This window comes from Acyrthosiphon pisum, chromosome X (assembly GCF_005508785.2).
Source record: "Acyrthosiphon pisum isolate AL4f chromosome X, pea_aphid_22Mar2018_4r6ur, whole genome shotgun sequence".
Taxonomy (NCBI): domain Eukaryota; kingdom Metazoa; phylum Arthropoda; class Insecta; order Hemiptera; family Aphididae; genus Acyrthosiphon; species Acyrthosiphon pisum.
This window is the reverse complement of record NC_042493.1, coordinates 76,720,131-76,737,666: the sequence shown is the minus strand read 5'-3', so window position 1 is coordinate 76,737,666 and position 17,536 is coordinate 76,720,131. Positions and strand designations below refer to the sequence as shown.

Genomic DNA, 17,536 nt, shown 5'->3' with positions numbered 1-17,536 from the left:
ACGCAGCATTATACTGAAATATATACCACGGTCCATATAAAATATAAACTTTTGGTTACATCTTATAATCATATTATGATGCGTGACGCTTAAAATAAATAAAACCAAATCGTTTCTTTCGTGAAATATTGTTGTCCTATAATTATAGTCTAGTTGTTGCATAGATCCCTGCATTAACTTTGCCGTGATCGATGAAGGCAGAGGCGTGAGAAAAAATAGTATGTCCCAGAAGTCCCGTATCACCCTTAGTATATCCGTGGAAAATCAATATATTTAAATGCAGTTTTTTTTACAGGAGTAAACATAGAAATTCTGACTGAATAGCATAATATACGGTTTTTATTTTTCAAAAATTATTCAATTTTTTTTTTAGGCAAATAAGTTATTTAAATTTCCAAGATAGCCATTTTGTTAATCGTATTTTTTAAAACAGTTAGAGCTAATTATAAATTATTATTTTGAATTTATAAAATATCAGCGTTCCAATTTCTGATTAAAGCATACGAATCGTATTTTAGTAATGCCGTATGCATATAGGAAATAAAACTATTAGGTATTATTAGAAATTCAAAATAATAATAAGATCTAACTTGGGCGATTTTCATTAAATTTTAATATTTTTTTTGAACTGTTTTAAAAAATCAACAAAATGGCTATCGTAGAAATTTAAAAAAACTTACTTCCCTAAAAAAAATTTAATAATTTTTGAAAAAAAAAATCTTATATCATGCTATTTAATCAAAATTTCCATACTTCTTATTAGGTAGGTACTGTAAAAAGAACTGTATTTAAATATATTGATTTTCCACGGAGATACTAAGGGTGATACGGAACTTCTGGGACAAACTGTATAGGTACTATTTGTGACACCTGAATAGAAAATTTGGTTTTCGACCGCGGTTGAAGCGTTAAAAAGCAACCTTTTTTCGTTTAGCGGGCAGTTAAGTGTGAATTCCTATAGTGCCGGGCGGTTAAGTAGAAATTCCCAAAAGTGCTGGGCGCGCATATCGCGCGTATTCCCTGTACAACCAGACAACTAAATCTTTACCACGGTCCTTACCAAACATAAACTTTTGGTTAGATCTTATATACATATCATAACCTCCTTGCATGACTCGTAAACATTTTTATTTCATGAAATTGTTTTCGTAGAATAATCTGGTTGTTGCATATAGATCCCTGCTTAGTATATTACCAGCCAGTAATTAGTGCCTTTGCCTTGATCGATGAACGCAGAGGTCGTGACAAAAAAATATGATGTGTGGCTCGTGTGGGAAAGCAATTTCAATCTCGATTGTTGCATAGGTATATAATATTATATCCCTGCATAGTGCATTACCTTTGCCGTAATGACATTTTTTTCGCGTTTGGTATAGACTAGGTAAAAGAAAAAGGTATAACGTGAGCATTTGAAACAGCCTAATTAGGTCTGCATATTATGCTTTTATAATTATTATAATTTATAAATTATAACAATTTGGTGGTGACTTTAACAACAATTTTAATGATAAGAAATCGGAGACATTTAAAACTTTCTTTATGGACACATTCAATTTACATCTGATAAACAATCTAACAGAATCTACAATGAGAGATGACACTACAACTATTGATGCAGTCATTTCAAGATATTTGGAAAAAATTACATCACAAACATTACATATCATATTTCAGTTATCACAGGCCTGTAATTTCGATTATTGAACATGATTAATATAATAGTAATTAAATAGTAATAAAAATAATTTTCATTTTTATTCATTTTTCACTTTTACGTAAATTCATTAAATACTTAAATACATTTACTTATCGATATTTACTTTTTTTTTAATGGTTCCACTAAAATGTATTTGTAATCTATAATATTTGTTGGAAAAGAAACTTCGTTTCTACCGGGCGTCCCATGACACCACTCATTTTTTTTATATTTATCGTATTATATTATTATATTTCATTATAACCTCACAAATATTTTACTAACTTTTAAATATAATAAAATAATAACTTGATTGATTTATTTTTTCCTCACATTTATTTCATTACATAATATAAACGTTATGGTACGCTCAAACAAATAATTTTAAAGGGGGTAACTTTTTATAATCAGGATTACTATTTATGCATGTTGCTAAATTGTTGTATCTTTTAATACGTGATTCTTTGAATCTTTTTAATTTCAACGTCAATATATTTAATTCGGTTTTTAGTGACGAACATCTTATTAAATTTCTATCTCTGAGTTCAGCATCATTGGTTTGTGGAGACTTTGTCAAATTCTGTAACTCCAATTTTTTCTACAAGAAAAGTAAAAGTAATAGTAATTAATAATTATATACCTAAAGTAATATTTGAAAAGTTGGTTTTAATTGATACCGTTTCAAACAAGTTTTTAAATCGTATAAACTGATTTTTGGTATTTTGTCTGAAGTATTGTATGGTTTTGTCTCGTATATATAAGGCATTTGACTCTTTTGTTGTTAACTTATGTTTTTTATCTTTCTAAAAATAAAAATGTTTGTATATTTTACACATACAATTATAAACTTAAAACTACTTTATCTTGAAGTAATTTTCTAATCCAATGATTCCGGTCCCAATCCAATGAATTTACTTTCAACTTAAACTCTGCTCGTTCTCGACTACGAGTTTCCAGCATTTGTATAACATTGTTCTCTAATTTTAAAACGTTAATAAGTGCTTTTTTTTCACTTTCAATCATTTCTTGTAACATGATATACGCTTCATGGGGTCTCAAATATCCCATATATGGGTAAACAATATCTTCAATGACTGATTTTGGGTTGAACTTTTCATTTCCTATTGAACTATAAGTGGGCTTTTCAAAGAATCTACTTGATTGTGTGATCTGACCTTCGCCATATTGATATTGAACATAAATGTTATTACTTTCAATATCATAAGTTATTGTAGCAATATCTAGATCTTTATGTTTTGATTCATTTCTTAAATATTTTTCAACTACACACTGCAACACATGTCAACAACATACTAAAGAATACTAGAAAGTCAAAATATACTTTAGGTAAGTACTAGGCTAAAACCTAACCTAACCTATGCTACAAAATACATATTAAATAGGTAAAGTATTATTTATAACTTAATTGAACTTTAATTTAAACCAATCTTATATAGAGTTATACTTCAGATTTTCAATGCTAAATCAACACTAGGTACCAGTTACAAAATATGTTTATGAAATTTTTACCAGGGCTTAGCACCCGATTAATTTATTCGGGTTTCAGGTGCTGGATGTATTCGGATGTTCAAACACCGGAATAAAAAATGTAAACAAACCTATAATTTTTAATAATTTTTATTATTCGGGTTAATATTGGTTAATTACGGGTATTCAGTAGTCTTGAAAAAACCCAACTTTTGAAGGCTGAAAAAAAGGTGGGCAAGTGAGTGTTGCTCTGCTGTACAGTAGGACGTAGGTTACAAGTGGGTCACTGTAATGGATGGTGTTAAATTTGAATTCAATGATATAATATCCTTGTATACGAAAAACGATGCTGAACTAAAACAGTCAGTCAGCCTATGATATTACTAAGTATATTTTATGGTATTATTGGGAATAAAGTAATTTATATATAACCTATTTAAGTGGAACCTTGTTTTAAATTTTCAATCCTTAGCTATAAAAATTGAACATTTTATAAATTTTTTACTACAAAATAATTATTAAATTTTAAATTTGATAAATTTTGTCGAAATTCGAACTTTAAATGCTTATAAAAAAAAGTTGTGAGTATGTATTTTTAATATTTTTCAACTGCTACTGTAACGATATATCAGGAGACTCGCATTAAATTTTCACTCATTTTAACCCAACAAGTGAAGCTTTTTATCCAACACATAACATTTTATTGATATTTATAGAATACAAAACTAAAAAAATTGAAAACTGACAATGTCGGTAAACAGCTTAAAAAGTGTCAAAATATTTTCAATATGATGTAGGTATAGAAAATGCTAATATTCAGTGAAATTTTCAAGTATCTATAGTTATTCGTTTTTTGATTGCAATAAAATAAGAAAATCGTTACATGAGAAATTCAGTTAATATCAAATGTTGTAAAAATATGAATTTCAAATGCTCATAAAAATTTAATTTGACTTTAATGTAGACCTTTTTTTTTTTTTGATAAAGGTATACAAACTTATGAGGAATCTTGTATTACATTTTCAATTCTTAGATTTAAAAAGAAAATTTTTTATGAATTTCTAACTCAAAATAATTTGCAAACTTTCGTCATTTTTACGTATTTTTTCAATATTTGAACTTTAAATGCTTATAAAAAAATTGTGACTTTGGATTTTTAATTTTTTTCATCTGCCTTTGAAACAATATACTAGGAGCCTTCTATTAAATTTTCAAGCTTTTTTAACTAACAAATAAATTTGGAAAATTTCTTTAAAAAAAACCTAAAAAAAAAAATGGAAACTAATGTAAATGGCTCAAAATAAGTCAAAATATTTGGAAAAACTTATGGTGTATAGAAAATACAAAAAATATAAAAATATTAATATTAATATTAATATAAATATATAGTCAAAATTTCATGTACCTATGGTCATTAGTTCAAGAGTTGCACCAAAAACCAAAATCGATTTTCTCGAAAACTGATTTTGCGTAAAATTACTGTTTTTCAAGGCAATTTTGAAAACTGTTGGGAATTTTTTACCTCTGACCCCCCAAACTACCAACTAGATTCACTTTTCTATCAGAAAAGATACTGTTGAAGAGAATCTAAGCATTGTTATACTGTCCTAAAAGGTGATGACAGACACAAAAAAAATTAAAAAAAAAAAAAACACACATCATTGTAAAATCAATCGCTCTGCTCAGAATCTAAAATAGTAAAATGATTTATGTTATATATACGAATGCGAAATATTTGTTTTAAACCAACCTACACATTTTATTTACAATAATATAAAGATACAGTGACGAAGAGAACCAAGAAATTAAATTTAAATTGATTTAATATTATTAAGCAGTAAAATATAGGCCATGAATTTTTATAAATTTAAGAGAATTAAAATCATATCACAGAAACAATTAAGGGTATCCAACCTTCAAAATAATTCAACATCGTTTTGCCGTTTTTATAATTTCTTTAAAACTTAATTTATCTTTCAACTGTGGGATACCTACAGCATGATTTTTTGTATGATGTAACGAAATGGATTGGTTCAAATTCTAGACATATACCTACATATCTTATTGTGACACATTTTTTTTAGTTATTAGGTACTTATTTAATCGTAGGTAGTAATTAGTTAATATTTACAGACTTGAGTAAGATTTTTTAAGGGTTTTTAGGGATGTTAGGGGTTCCGGTTAATTCGGTTTCAAGGCCCTGTTTTTTACACAACAATAATTATTATGATATATTAACTTAATTTATTTAAAATGTTTTAATACAGTTCAAACGCAATTCAAATCGAACTAAATTGATTACCTATAACAAATACGTAACAAATTCAGGAATTCAATTTATTTTAAATTTAATATTATAAATATTTTTTCTTAATCAGGTATTCAAGGTTTAGACATTTGTAGCCCTTCACTAATCATTATGTCTCTTGAGCTATAATGAATTATATTCTATTATAATTGATAAGGTGCCTATGCATATAAAATCAGTAGGCAGAAGATATCAAAAGTTGGTTAGAAGAACATAAACTATAATACTATATTTCTATGTTTTAAGAAATAAAAATGTATTGCCTGTTATTACTTTTTTTTATATAAAACAGACTTTATCAATAATAATAAAATACCTTAGGTTTCCTTTTATTGTTTATATTCTGAGTTCCATGGTTTTTCGTTCTATGAAATATACACAGGTGCCAGAATAATAAATCCGATCTGAAATTATATAATAGGTTAGTATTAAATAACATTAATCTTACATAGATAATATAGATGTATAACTATGTTAAAAACTATAATAGAAAAAAGTTTGTTCTTAAAAATGATAATACGTATTGCTTAGAACATGATATATTTTACATTTGTTGTGTGGGTGTTATTCAGTGGTGTATGCACTATGCATACATAGGGTTCTAACTTCTAACACTACTTAAATTTCTTCCTTCTAAAAAAAATCTAAGTATCTACTATACTCAATACATAAAGTAGATCAATTGGCTGTCATTTTTAATAGATATAAACTAAATTGTAGTGACAATCAAGAATCATAGTTTCAGTTTTTATTTGGCTGATAAACGATTGTCATAATCGTTGTACCTACTACCTACATATTTTAATAATATAATATTATGCTAGATTTAATACTTATGAAATACCTATGGTAGTACAACTGTCGTGTTTACATTTTCTAAAGCGTCATACTTATTGTTAAAAATTATTTTATTATTATTTACTTTATTTATGATTTACACACACTTCCAATTTCCATCAAATCACACTATCATTTTATTCACTATATAAAAGGGCTACAAGTTTACATTAAAAAGGTCTCCACGTAGTTTTATTTAGGTGTGTTACGATAGCACCTGATTCTTCCCATAGATCATTTTGGTGGTTAATTTTTTTTTCTCACAAATCAATTTAAATATATTTGATCCAAACATAAAATATGTGCTAACATAGGAATTAGATTTTTATAATCCAATGTTTTACACTAAATGTGTGTAATCAAAAATATGCTTCAACTTCTACCTATATATTATATTATTTTTATATTATTTTTATTTTTTATTATTAGGTACCTATAGGTATATAATTAATACTCACATACTTATAAAGTCTTTATTGGTTAAATGTTAATTATTAAAATTAAACAGTTAGGTAATTATTCACATTTTTATAACAGACAGTGGTAATCGAAATGTTTAACTAACAGCATAAATGCATATCTACATACCATATTATAGAGCAACATGTATAAAACATCGATCCTTGATATAAACACAAAATAATTAATACTTATAGGTAAGTATAGAACATACGAACCTATCATTATACGTTATAATGAAACTATTTTCATTAACTTTTATGTCAGCCATTGAATCTAGCCTCAATTCATAAAATGTAACCAAACGTCTCGTTTCTATATTGTCACAATCGCCATAGAACTTATGTTCTGTAATAATAATAAATAATTTTGAAAACATTTTTTTTAAATACAAATTCTTAAAATTATACTTTTTAAATAATCATCCCGGCCAGGTCTAAAATATTCTATAGTTTCAGTTCCTAAAGTTCCTTCATCTGCATAGTTTGTGTCAGTGCACATCAATTTGTCTATTCTATTTTTATAGATTTCTCGAACAAATATTTTATTCAAATATCCTGGTTTGGTATAAAATGTTGTTCTTTTAACCAGTCCATTAGGCATGATATAGTCAGCATAAAACTCTTTGATCGCATTCATATATTGCACGATTTTTTTACCGTTTGGATATAGCATAAGATATTCTATGTATAATTTATGTTATAACGTAAGACAATATTTGTGTTTTTTTTTTAAACAAAACACTTACTATTTATAGGAACTTGTATAACGGTAACCCATGAATTGGGCATCACAAGATTTTTAATCGTTTCATTTTCATTATGTTTTAATCCTAACGTCCCCTTCCGTACACTTTGAGGTTTATCTGGTAAAAAATGTTCCCAATATGTTGTATTTGTTAAAGTAAAATTATATTGCTTTATAAAATACAAAATAAATTTAAGTTAGCAGAATACATAACATATATAAATCAGTAATACACACCATACAACCTCCTTCCAAGGATTGCAAATTAACCCAATAATTAGTATTATTCCAGACCACTTCTATTCCAGTATAATTTTCATCAGAGATTTCTTTCCGCTCACCTGTACTAGGTTCAATGAAATATGGAATTTCGGATACATTTTTATCGTTTTCAGTTTCCAACGGTATAACCATGACCCAAGCATGTACTCGTTTACCAAATAGCGGATCAGTCCAATCATAAAATTCAATCTAAAATTTGTGGGTATTAGGTAGGTAAATAAAAGAAAATAGATTAGATATACATTTTTTAAGAATAACATTAATTTTTGTACAATTATTATTGTACCTCTTGTACTTCATCATTGACTGCAGTTTTATTTTTTTCTTCATCCAATAAAAAGTCAACATATTCATTACGTAAATCAAGCATAGGCTCTACTGCATAAGGATTATCTACATCTACAATATCTTCTATATTCTCAGACTCTGATTCTTGTTCATCCTTAATCATTAATATCAATATTCAATGCAAGTACCTATAAGTTAACTTCGAATGGATATTGTGATACATACGAATGATTCTTTTGGAAGATCTATCTTGATTTTCCTTAGATCATTATTGCACACAAATTTTGTGGCATATCCATATACAACAAAAGCATTGTACCCACAACCAATTAAAAATGATACTAATAGTATCGCCAGTTCAAAACAATTAGCAGTTTGCGTTTTTAATGTTGTTGCAGGAGACACAATTTTGTTGGGCTGAAAATGTGCGATAGGTTTAATCATTTTGAAGTTTATACTTTTGTGACCTAACACGCAATACGTGTAATAGCCACAACTTCAAAATACTATTACTACCTATAGTCTATTATACATAATAGGCATAAGCCGTAAGGGATTAACGAAAATCAGAAAACCATAGTTTAATAACTCTAATCAACATTTTAGTTTTTAGTAAAGATTTTACGTGAAACAATTAAGACGCGCTGAAAATTAATAGATAGCGTATAGGTACGTATTTGACAACAAAATGATAATTTAAATTTTACTATACTATATACTATACCAAAGCCAAAGGATCTTCTAACTTGAAATATGTTATGTGTTTAGCAACAAACTGACTGTAACTGGTTAATTCGATTAAATCAGTGTAGACTAATCGAGAGGGTTTGATGGTAGTACAAACACATTTCTAAAAACATTATATAATATAGTATAATACTATTAGTATTACTAACTGTAATTAAGTCATAAGTATGACTGAAATTCTATTTAAATAGATACATATTTTTTATACAATACAATACATTTATTTGGGATAGTGATAAATACATTTCACATGATTTGTATTAGCATAAAATAAAATAAGATATGTTTCATTTTACATATTTTTAATATTTAATATCAATAGTTCAACTTCAATCACTCACAAAAAATGTTTGTGGTGTTACGAGAAACTTTTAAATCTAAATACGTATCAGTTAAAAAAAAAGAATATTATACCTAATACAGTTTCAAACCTCTTTATGATTCAGTCCAATTTTGTAAACATTTGCACTTTAATCCCTCTTTAAAATTACGATATTTGTGAACTATATTAAGAACAAAGTAATAATATGCGCATTGCGCAATCTTATTTTCATTTAAAAGATGCCTCACTCACAAACAAAGATTGTATCAATGTATCAAATATTAATCGAAAAAAAATGTCTATTAATAACACAAAAAGAGTTAAAATATTTTGAATTTTATATTTTGTCCAGAAAATGCTTATATAAATACTCGGAGAAAAAATTTTTACGGTCATTACACTTTGAATAAACATTCAAACCAAGTCATTCAACCAAGTCGATTTTGTTGAAAATGCTCCTTTTTCTCTATTTTAGTTTTTGTTTTTCTATAATTAATAAGAACTGCAAATTGTCACCTTATGGCCCCCATAGTAAACAAATTAGATCCGAGATGCTACCAGAAACTAAACTGCAAATTTCATAAATCTTATGGAAACGTTATGTTACCTGTACACCGCATTCATTTTGTGGTATTAAAACCAACTGTCTTCTGTCTGGATATTTTACTTTGAATTGCTCAATAAAATTTTCTGCGCAAAAAAGTATCAGCTTTTCAATGTTTGAAGTTTTTGTATACGATTCTGGTAAGTTTTCTGGTACATCATCGCTATAAAACATTGTTTAAATAATAATAAAAATGATTGTTGTATTATTTTTATTTATTATTCAAGAAAATAATGTTATGGTATTCTAGACAAACACATATGTACATTTAATCAAAAATAACCTTTTTATATTCACAAATTTGCAATTAATCCAACAGCATGCCTTCAAACCCACAAATAGTACTTACTCAAAATGTGTACTACGATAATATGCTTAACGCACAAGGATAAACCCACCTTTCATCCGTTTTTACTCTACTATAATGAGTGAAGAAATTGTAAGTAGAAAAGAAAACACTATAACTATTCCATTTTTTTTTCAAAAACATGAAAATAAAATGTGAATATAATATTATATAGATATATCGTACACGTATACCAATAATACTACTTTTAATCTGATAAATAAAACATTTTTGTTTTATTTATTTTTTTCATTATTAATTTGATAACATTCGTTTACATTGCATTCAAACGATTTATCTACCTATATTAGTTAAACATTGGTGCAATTTAGTTGTTACTAGGAATCCCAGATTTATTTGATTTTAAATATGAGACATTTTAAATTACACACAATTTACATTGGAGGATAGAATGCGGGAAGGGAGTAAGGACAGTGGCGTATCCAGGGGGGGCTAAGGGGGCTATAGTGTGTTGATCTTAGAATTTTAAATAAAAGATATATTGTATTTGTATACATAGCACCCCCTCCCTAATACAGAATTCCTGGTTACTCCACTGAGTAAGGACATGATTCCTTCTAACATTTTAAATCTTTAAGTTTTAAGATTCAATCACGTTGAAAAATGTATATAGTTTTTTGTATCTAAGAAATTCTGAAATTAAATGGAGATATTATGTAAACATAGATAAAAAATTAAATATAATATGTGACATTTTTTATATAAGTTCTTGGTAAAATTAATTTTTGACCTCGATGTAACATTTTTTTCTCTGATTTATACAGTATAATTAAATAAAAAACGATGTTCAATACTTTAAACAAATAAAATAAAACAAATTTTTAGCCATTATAGGTAACTTTACTGTTGACAGTAATAGAATAATAATAAAATAATAAAATCACATAAAAATATAAAATAATTTTAATACCGAAATACTGAATACTTTAAATATGTTTCTGTAAAAAACAAACAACACGTGTTCCTCCCCCTACCAACAAAAAACCTATAAACAAAACAAAAATAGCTAATGGCCTAAGTTGCCGGGCTTAAGCTCAATAAAAAAAAAAAAAAAAAAAATGACAAAAATATAAAATAATTTTAATACCAAAATACTGAATACTTTAAATATGTAACAGTATTTTAAATAAATAAGAAGGTGACACGGTTTTCTCAACATTCCTTCATTCAATCCATTAAAATTTTAGAACTTAAGGAAGAAGGGACAAACGGGATGGATGATGCAAAATACGGGACAAAAATCTTGTTTGGAACCTTTTGCAGGGACGCGGGGATGCTTGATTCGTATACAGGACAATCCCGTATAATATAGGATGTATAGATCCTTAGTTTTGCCGAGTTTAATCGAAGATTGTAGACACGAATCTGTTGAAACTTTGATTTAACTTTGATGCAATGGAAGTCATCAAAAATTCAAAACTAAATCGTCAGATTTTGAACTAACTTAATATTGTCGAAATGTTCATCTAATTTTTCTTCTGTTTTCTCATTTCCGATTAACAACGAACAATCAACATTGTAACTAGATTGGGAGCTGGTGTCTGAATGACTGTCGTTAATTGTACCCAAATAATCGACTTCAATTTCTTCAACCAGATTAGGTGAATTAATATCTTCCCATAGCCAATCTAATGAATCGGAATACATTTAAAATGAAACCAAAGTAATTGATAACACAAGAAAACGGTGCAAAATATTTATGTAATAAAAAATATTATATTGAATAATAATTAATAATGTTTGATCAACAACGTTAGTTACCAGTTATATTTTATTTTCATTAGTAGCTTAAATTTATGACTGAATAAACAATACAATAATACATTAAAAAATATACTCTTGGTCGTATTTATAAGGACCGGAACATCGAATGCAAGGGAATATTACACACACGAAAGTTCCGTCGACTGAACCCACCAAAGCAGCTAAATACGGGTTATCGTCTAATTTCAGGCGATTGACTACCGCGCCAAAAACAAAAATGAGAAGGATTGTGGTGGTATATCATCATTAGCATACGGTCCTTGGCTTGTTGCCGCTGTATTCTGGATTGCATTGCTGCAACACGTTTAATAGGGTTATGTACGGAATCAGCGTTTCACTATCGGAAATTTGTTTTTGGTGCGTAAAAAAGGTAGTTGCCCTAAAAAAAAAGTTCATAATTATTGAATAAACTTTTAACGATTGTAAACTATTATGGGCTAATAAACCTTGTAAAAAAAATAACAATAATAATAATAATAAATATAATTATAATATACCATTTTTCCTTTGGTTTAAACTTTAATTATGATATAAAATTAAATATCAATTAATTAGCAGGTGATGTAAATAGTATATTTTGTTGTTTGTTCTGTGGCATACGTATTATTTGACACGCTTCATGCAAGAAAATCATCAAGATATTCGAATAAGAGTAGTTAAGTTGGTGATTATTGGGTAATGAATACAGATTTTATCATTGGTGATCTTTCTTATAGATTACCAATTACAGGTTATTCATAATAATATTGTAAAATTGCGAGTATTTAATAAGCATTGTTAAGGCGTAGGTACCTATATAGCTAGATGGCTACGTTGTACTTACCGTAGATCATGGTTGTGTCCCCAATTCACCACTGATTATAATACTATTTTGTTAATATTATAATATTTCTGGATTTCCTACCCAATAATATACTGCTTGCATATTGTCCACGATTTGACGTACTTAGGTTGTCTACCTAAGTGAGTAAGATTCACGTAAATCGATTTTGACTTGAGGTGTCTGACTAGCTAGACTCAAACACTGTTTTCGACTTAACACTTTTTACATACAAAAAAGAACAGATATATGACGGCACAAAGCACTCACAGCGTTGTAAAAATAAGGAAAATACATTTTCTTAGTAAATATATATTTTTTTTAAACTAATTTTGGCACGGGCAGCGCTGGGCGGGACAGCTATAGTAATATAAATAATAATTTAGTCATAAACCATAGTTGTAGGTATAATCATCGATTAAATATCTTATATTAGGTAGTCAAAATATTTCGTTATTTCGTAGATGTATCAGCGGCACAATGAAAATATAATAACATGAACTATATAACTAGATATAATAAATTGTAGTTATAACATTATTGGTATTATTCTTTTTATATAGATATTCATTATGACAGCGTGATCTCTATTCTCAGTTCTGGTGAACTGATTCATAACGTATCTGCTGTATCATATTAACAAGATGGTTTATACTCTATGCTGTCATCAAAAGCTGATAGTAACTCCAGTAACTCCAAAAACTTAGTTCTTCAGGAAACAATAAAACATTTTTCCGCACTAAATTAGTCATAGCGTAAAAAAATAATTGTTTAATCATTAAAAATATGGTATGTTATTATAATATGTTATATGTTTTACGAGGAAACTATTCAACACAAACAAATGGTTTAAGTAGAAAGCCCGCTTTCTGTTTTTACCGAGCCATTGATATAAAAGCCTATAAACATATACAACTCAAGCCAAAAATAAAAATACTATTTAGACTTATATATAATAAAATTAATTAATATATTTATTAAAGAGCAAATAAATTGAACGTCTTAAAAATCGATCAAGTTCGTTAAAAATATAAACGTCGTTCACGTTCACGTTCTATTTTAATAAAACGAGTGACGTTCACGTATCGTTCACTAAAAATGAACGTGAACGTGCGATCATGAACGACGTTCTTTCCAAACACTGCTCTAATGCTAATGCATATAAGTTTATACAGACTACAATTATAGTGATTTTGATACTGAAACCTATAAGGCCAGGGTTAATAAAATAATGATATTGTATTATTTATCATCTACCTATATATTATATTATCTAGAAATTCGTTCATTTATACCAATACACAAAAATAATTACACCGGTATATTTTAGTTTATACCGGTACAACCTCGCGAGCTGGGTCAGAAAAATTATACCGGTATAACAAATATTTTAAACCGAATTGATAACGAATTTCTTTATTTTATACCGGTATTTATTTTGAGGGGAAATTTATACCGGTATGGACCAACGAATTTCTGGTATATAACGGCCCCAACCACAGTCCACAGATATATAAAGTAACTTATATATCTATGGACTCAACATAGACCATAAATAGTATAAGTTCTATGTCCTATGCCACTATGCAATATTGTATATTGTCTCATACGTCGATCGCATTATTTATAATTCAATATTCATATTGTGTAGGTATCTACGTAACTGTCGTATACTCGTATCCATCATCCACGAGTTACTGGGACGCATTTTCAAAGGTATTAAGCTTCAAGTACTTATAACAGTAACATAAATAATATAACTTTTAATTAAAATATGATATTATGAGTTTATGACGATATGACGTGTTTAAATGTTTAATATATTTTCGGTGTGTATTATAATTTAAAATTTACAACACGTTGCCGGTTGCTATTCTGGGATTTAAGTCATTTTCAACACTATATTTCGTCGTAATGACTAGTTGGTATCTTGGGGTAAAAAATTCCCAATAATTTTCAAAAGTATGAAGAAAATAATCGGTTGCCGTTGCAATAAAAAATGTTGTACCTAGGTTAGGTTAGGTTATACAAAGGTGGGAATTAACTAGTTAAAAGTAAAAGTAAATTTTTTTTTAACTTTTTAAATTAACTAGTTAGTTTATTTTCTAATCAACTTATGAACGTAACTAGTTTAATTTACAGTTGAAATAACTTAGCTTTTCTCAGTTGATTTTAAAAATATTCATCAAGTTAAATATATTTTGAAGTTTTTCGTCTGTACGTAAATATTACCATATCAGTATAAAATAAAAATAATCCAATGCAAAAACACAAACATTTCTGTTCTTTATCTTGATAACATAATTTTGTGTACCTATATTAATAAATTTTATTAAGTTGTAAATTATATAGGGCGAGTTGTATTATAAATGTTTTTAATAAAATTAATAATTTTAAATTACAAATTGACAATGGTTATGTTTTAATGTTATATAACTTAAAATATATATGAAGGTCATGTACTCATGTTCACGTATTATGATATTCAATTGCTATACGATATAAAAAAATATATTTGTTAAATTATTAATTTGAGATGAGTATAGTTTAAATTAATAAATAATATTAAAGTAATTGTAAAAGGGTATACAGTGTACATTATGATAAAAGTTCAATACATTTTTTTTTTTATAATTTACAAATTAGAAACTAGAAAGACACATTCACTATTTATGTGATTTACATACCAATTAAAAAAGTTAAACTAAAAATTAACTTTTTTTAAGCTGAGTTAAGTTAATATTTGTTTCTATATTAACTTTTAACTTATCGATCTTGTGTCCTCTTAACTTAACTTAAATTGAATTAATTATTTTCATTAACTTGCCCACCTTTGAGGTTATATATATATATGTCCAGTGGTATCATTTGGGGTGGGGCAACTGGGGCATGTGCTCCGTCTAGTATTTACATCAACCTTAAGTCGGCACATTTATTACATCCCCCCCCCCTCCTTAACTACCATGGCACTATGCTATGAGAATCTGAGTGAAAAAAATGTTGAGTTGAAAAGCCGTGAAATTTTGCCCTATAGTCTAATAAAAACTGAAATGACGCCACTGTATATGTCCTATATCTAATTAATATGAAATCCGCGGTAGGAATAGCTGGCTATGGCTGGCTACACACACACTATCGCCTTCATTATTGTTTGTTTATTTGGTAATTTTAGTATGACGTGTTTCGTGAGCTATATAATAAAAAAATAATAAACTAATTCGATAATATAATATTTCATATTATGCAGATTACGTGTTGACGCGTTATTAGCTGCCGCAGGGTCGCTGTTGCGCAACAATTAACACATCCGGCCAAAACAAAAGTATAGTTTTTAGTCCTATAGTTTATATTTTGTAAGGACCTTGGTCCATAGATTTCAGTGTCTGGTTGGGCAGGGGATACGCCCAGCACTTTAGGGGATTTTCACTTTACCGGCCATCACTTTTGGGGTTTTCCACTTTACTACCCAGCACTATGGGGATTCCCAATTAACCACCTACTGGACGGAAAACTATAGCTTTCCAACGCTTCAACCATCATCGAAAACTAAACTTTCGTTGTAGGTGTGACAAAAACAGTTATCATCATATTCCCTGGCTATCGAATATCATAAAGTAAAGAAAAAACTCAATAGTCGCGCTTTAAAGAAAGTTATGAATATGATTTCATTTACCGAGTTTTTTGTTTCTAACCTCAAGTATCTTACAGCAGTTTTATTTTGTTTTAAGGCACTGCAACCTTTTATTACACCATCAACGGATATTGTTATCATGACGTCGTTACCGGCTGAGGGTCTTAATGCTAATGAACCGACCCCCGTTTCCAGCACTGATGATCCCCTCGTGGAGTTTGTTTCTTTTGAATCCGATCAGTTACCGCAGACAAAAATCAATGATAATGCCTATCTGTTCGTTGTGTTATGTCCACCAGACGGCGGTCCCTGGGCCCTATTCTCGTGCATACTAGGATTTCTGGCCTTGCTGATCTGTGACGGCGTTTGTTTATCATTCATTCTATTCGACGGCCGTCTCGGCATGGTCGAAAACTTGCCACCCGGAACACGATCCTTTGAACACTTGGCCGTGATCTACCTGTTCCGCTACATGATTGGTATGTACAATAATTATTATAACATTTAGATAATAATATGTTCTCGTATATAAAATATATGCATGGTGTACAACTCATAGGAAATTATTGAGCACGCCTATGACCGCCACTATAGCTTATACTATACAGCGTTTCTTAAACTGTGTTTAAAATTAAAATTAAAATTAAGAAGTCCTGTTTGTTTGTTATTTAAAATATTTTTTGAATTAAATACAGTATTCACATTATTAATACAACTTTTATTGCAAATAATCCTTACATAAAATGACGCTAAAAATGACTATTGAAGCTAAGTAGAGATTCTAATTGTCGAGCTGTAATAACTTATTATTCAAAGCCAAATAAAAAAATCTAAAATGCTAAAAAAAGTAGGATGTTTCACGATGAAAGTGGACAAAAAAAAACGGTTCCATGGATAAAATAGTTTAAAAACACCGGCCTATAATAACAGATTACCTAGACAATGTTTAAAATATTATGAATTTTATTCAAATGAATTAGGAATAATTCGTTTTTCTGTGTGCCTTTATAGCCATTGAATTAGATGATGGTCATAGGCGCAATTTCAACTTTTGACTCGGGGGGGGGCTGAATATATTAAAGGCAAGCAGACCATTGCAATATAGCATTTCAAAATTGTATGTCCTATGTTTTTTTTTGGGGGGGGGGGGCCTATGGCTAAGTTTGGGGGCTTGGG

The 17,536-nt window shown here is 28.4% G+C and overlaps 2 protein-coding genes across 2 annotated transcripts; both read right to left on the bottom strand.

The window, feature by feature from the left end:
• Nucleotides 1-2,030: 2,030 nt before the first annotated feature.
• On the bottom strand, nucleotides 2,031-9,570 carry LOC100574489 (dynein regulatory complex subunit 7-like). The gene is made up of 12 exons (XM_029485252.1): nucleotides 9,565-9,570; nucleotides 8,830-8,955; nucleotides 8,331-8,522; nucleotides 8,104-8,259; nucleotides 7,773-8,006; nucleotides 7,537-7,705; nucleotides 7,199-7,471; nucleotides 7,007-7,136; nucleotides 5,809-5,896; nucleotides 2,555-2,986; nucleotides 2,374-2,499; nucleotides 2,031-2,294 (listed from the first exon to the last, which is right to left on the bottom strand). Exons 1-12 carry the CDS (start codon nucleotides 9,568-9,570, stop codon nucleotides 2,067-2,069), a joined length of 2,160 nt encoding a protein of 719 aa, XP_029341112.1. The 3' UTR covers nucleotides 2,031-2,066.
• Nucleotides 9,571-9,719: 149 nt separating this feature from the next.
• Nucleotides 9,720-11,841, bottom strand: LOC115033325 (coiled-coil domain-containing protein lobo-like). Its single transcript, XM_029485670.1, has 2 exons — nucleotides 11,590-11,841; nucleotides 9,720-9,941 (listed from the first exon to the last, which is right to left on the bottom strand). Exons 1-2 carry the CDS (start codon nucleotides 11,790-11,792, stop codon nucleotides 9,773-9,775), a joined length of 372 nt encoding a protein of 123 aa, XP_029341530.1. The 5' UTR covers nucleotides 11,793-11,841; the 3' UTR covers nucleotides 9,720-9,772.
• Nucleotides 11,842-17,536: the final 5,695 nt, after the last annotated feature.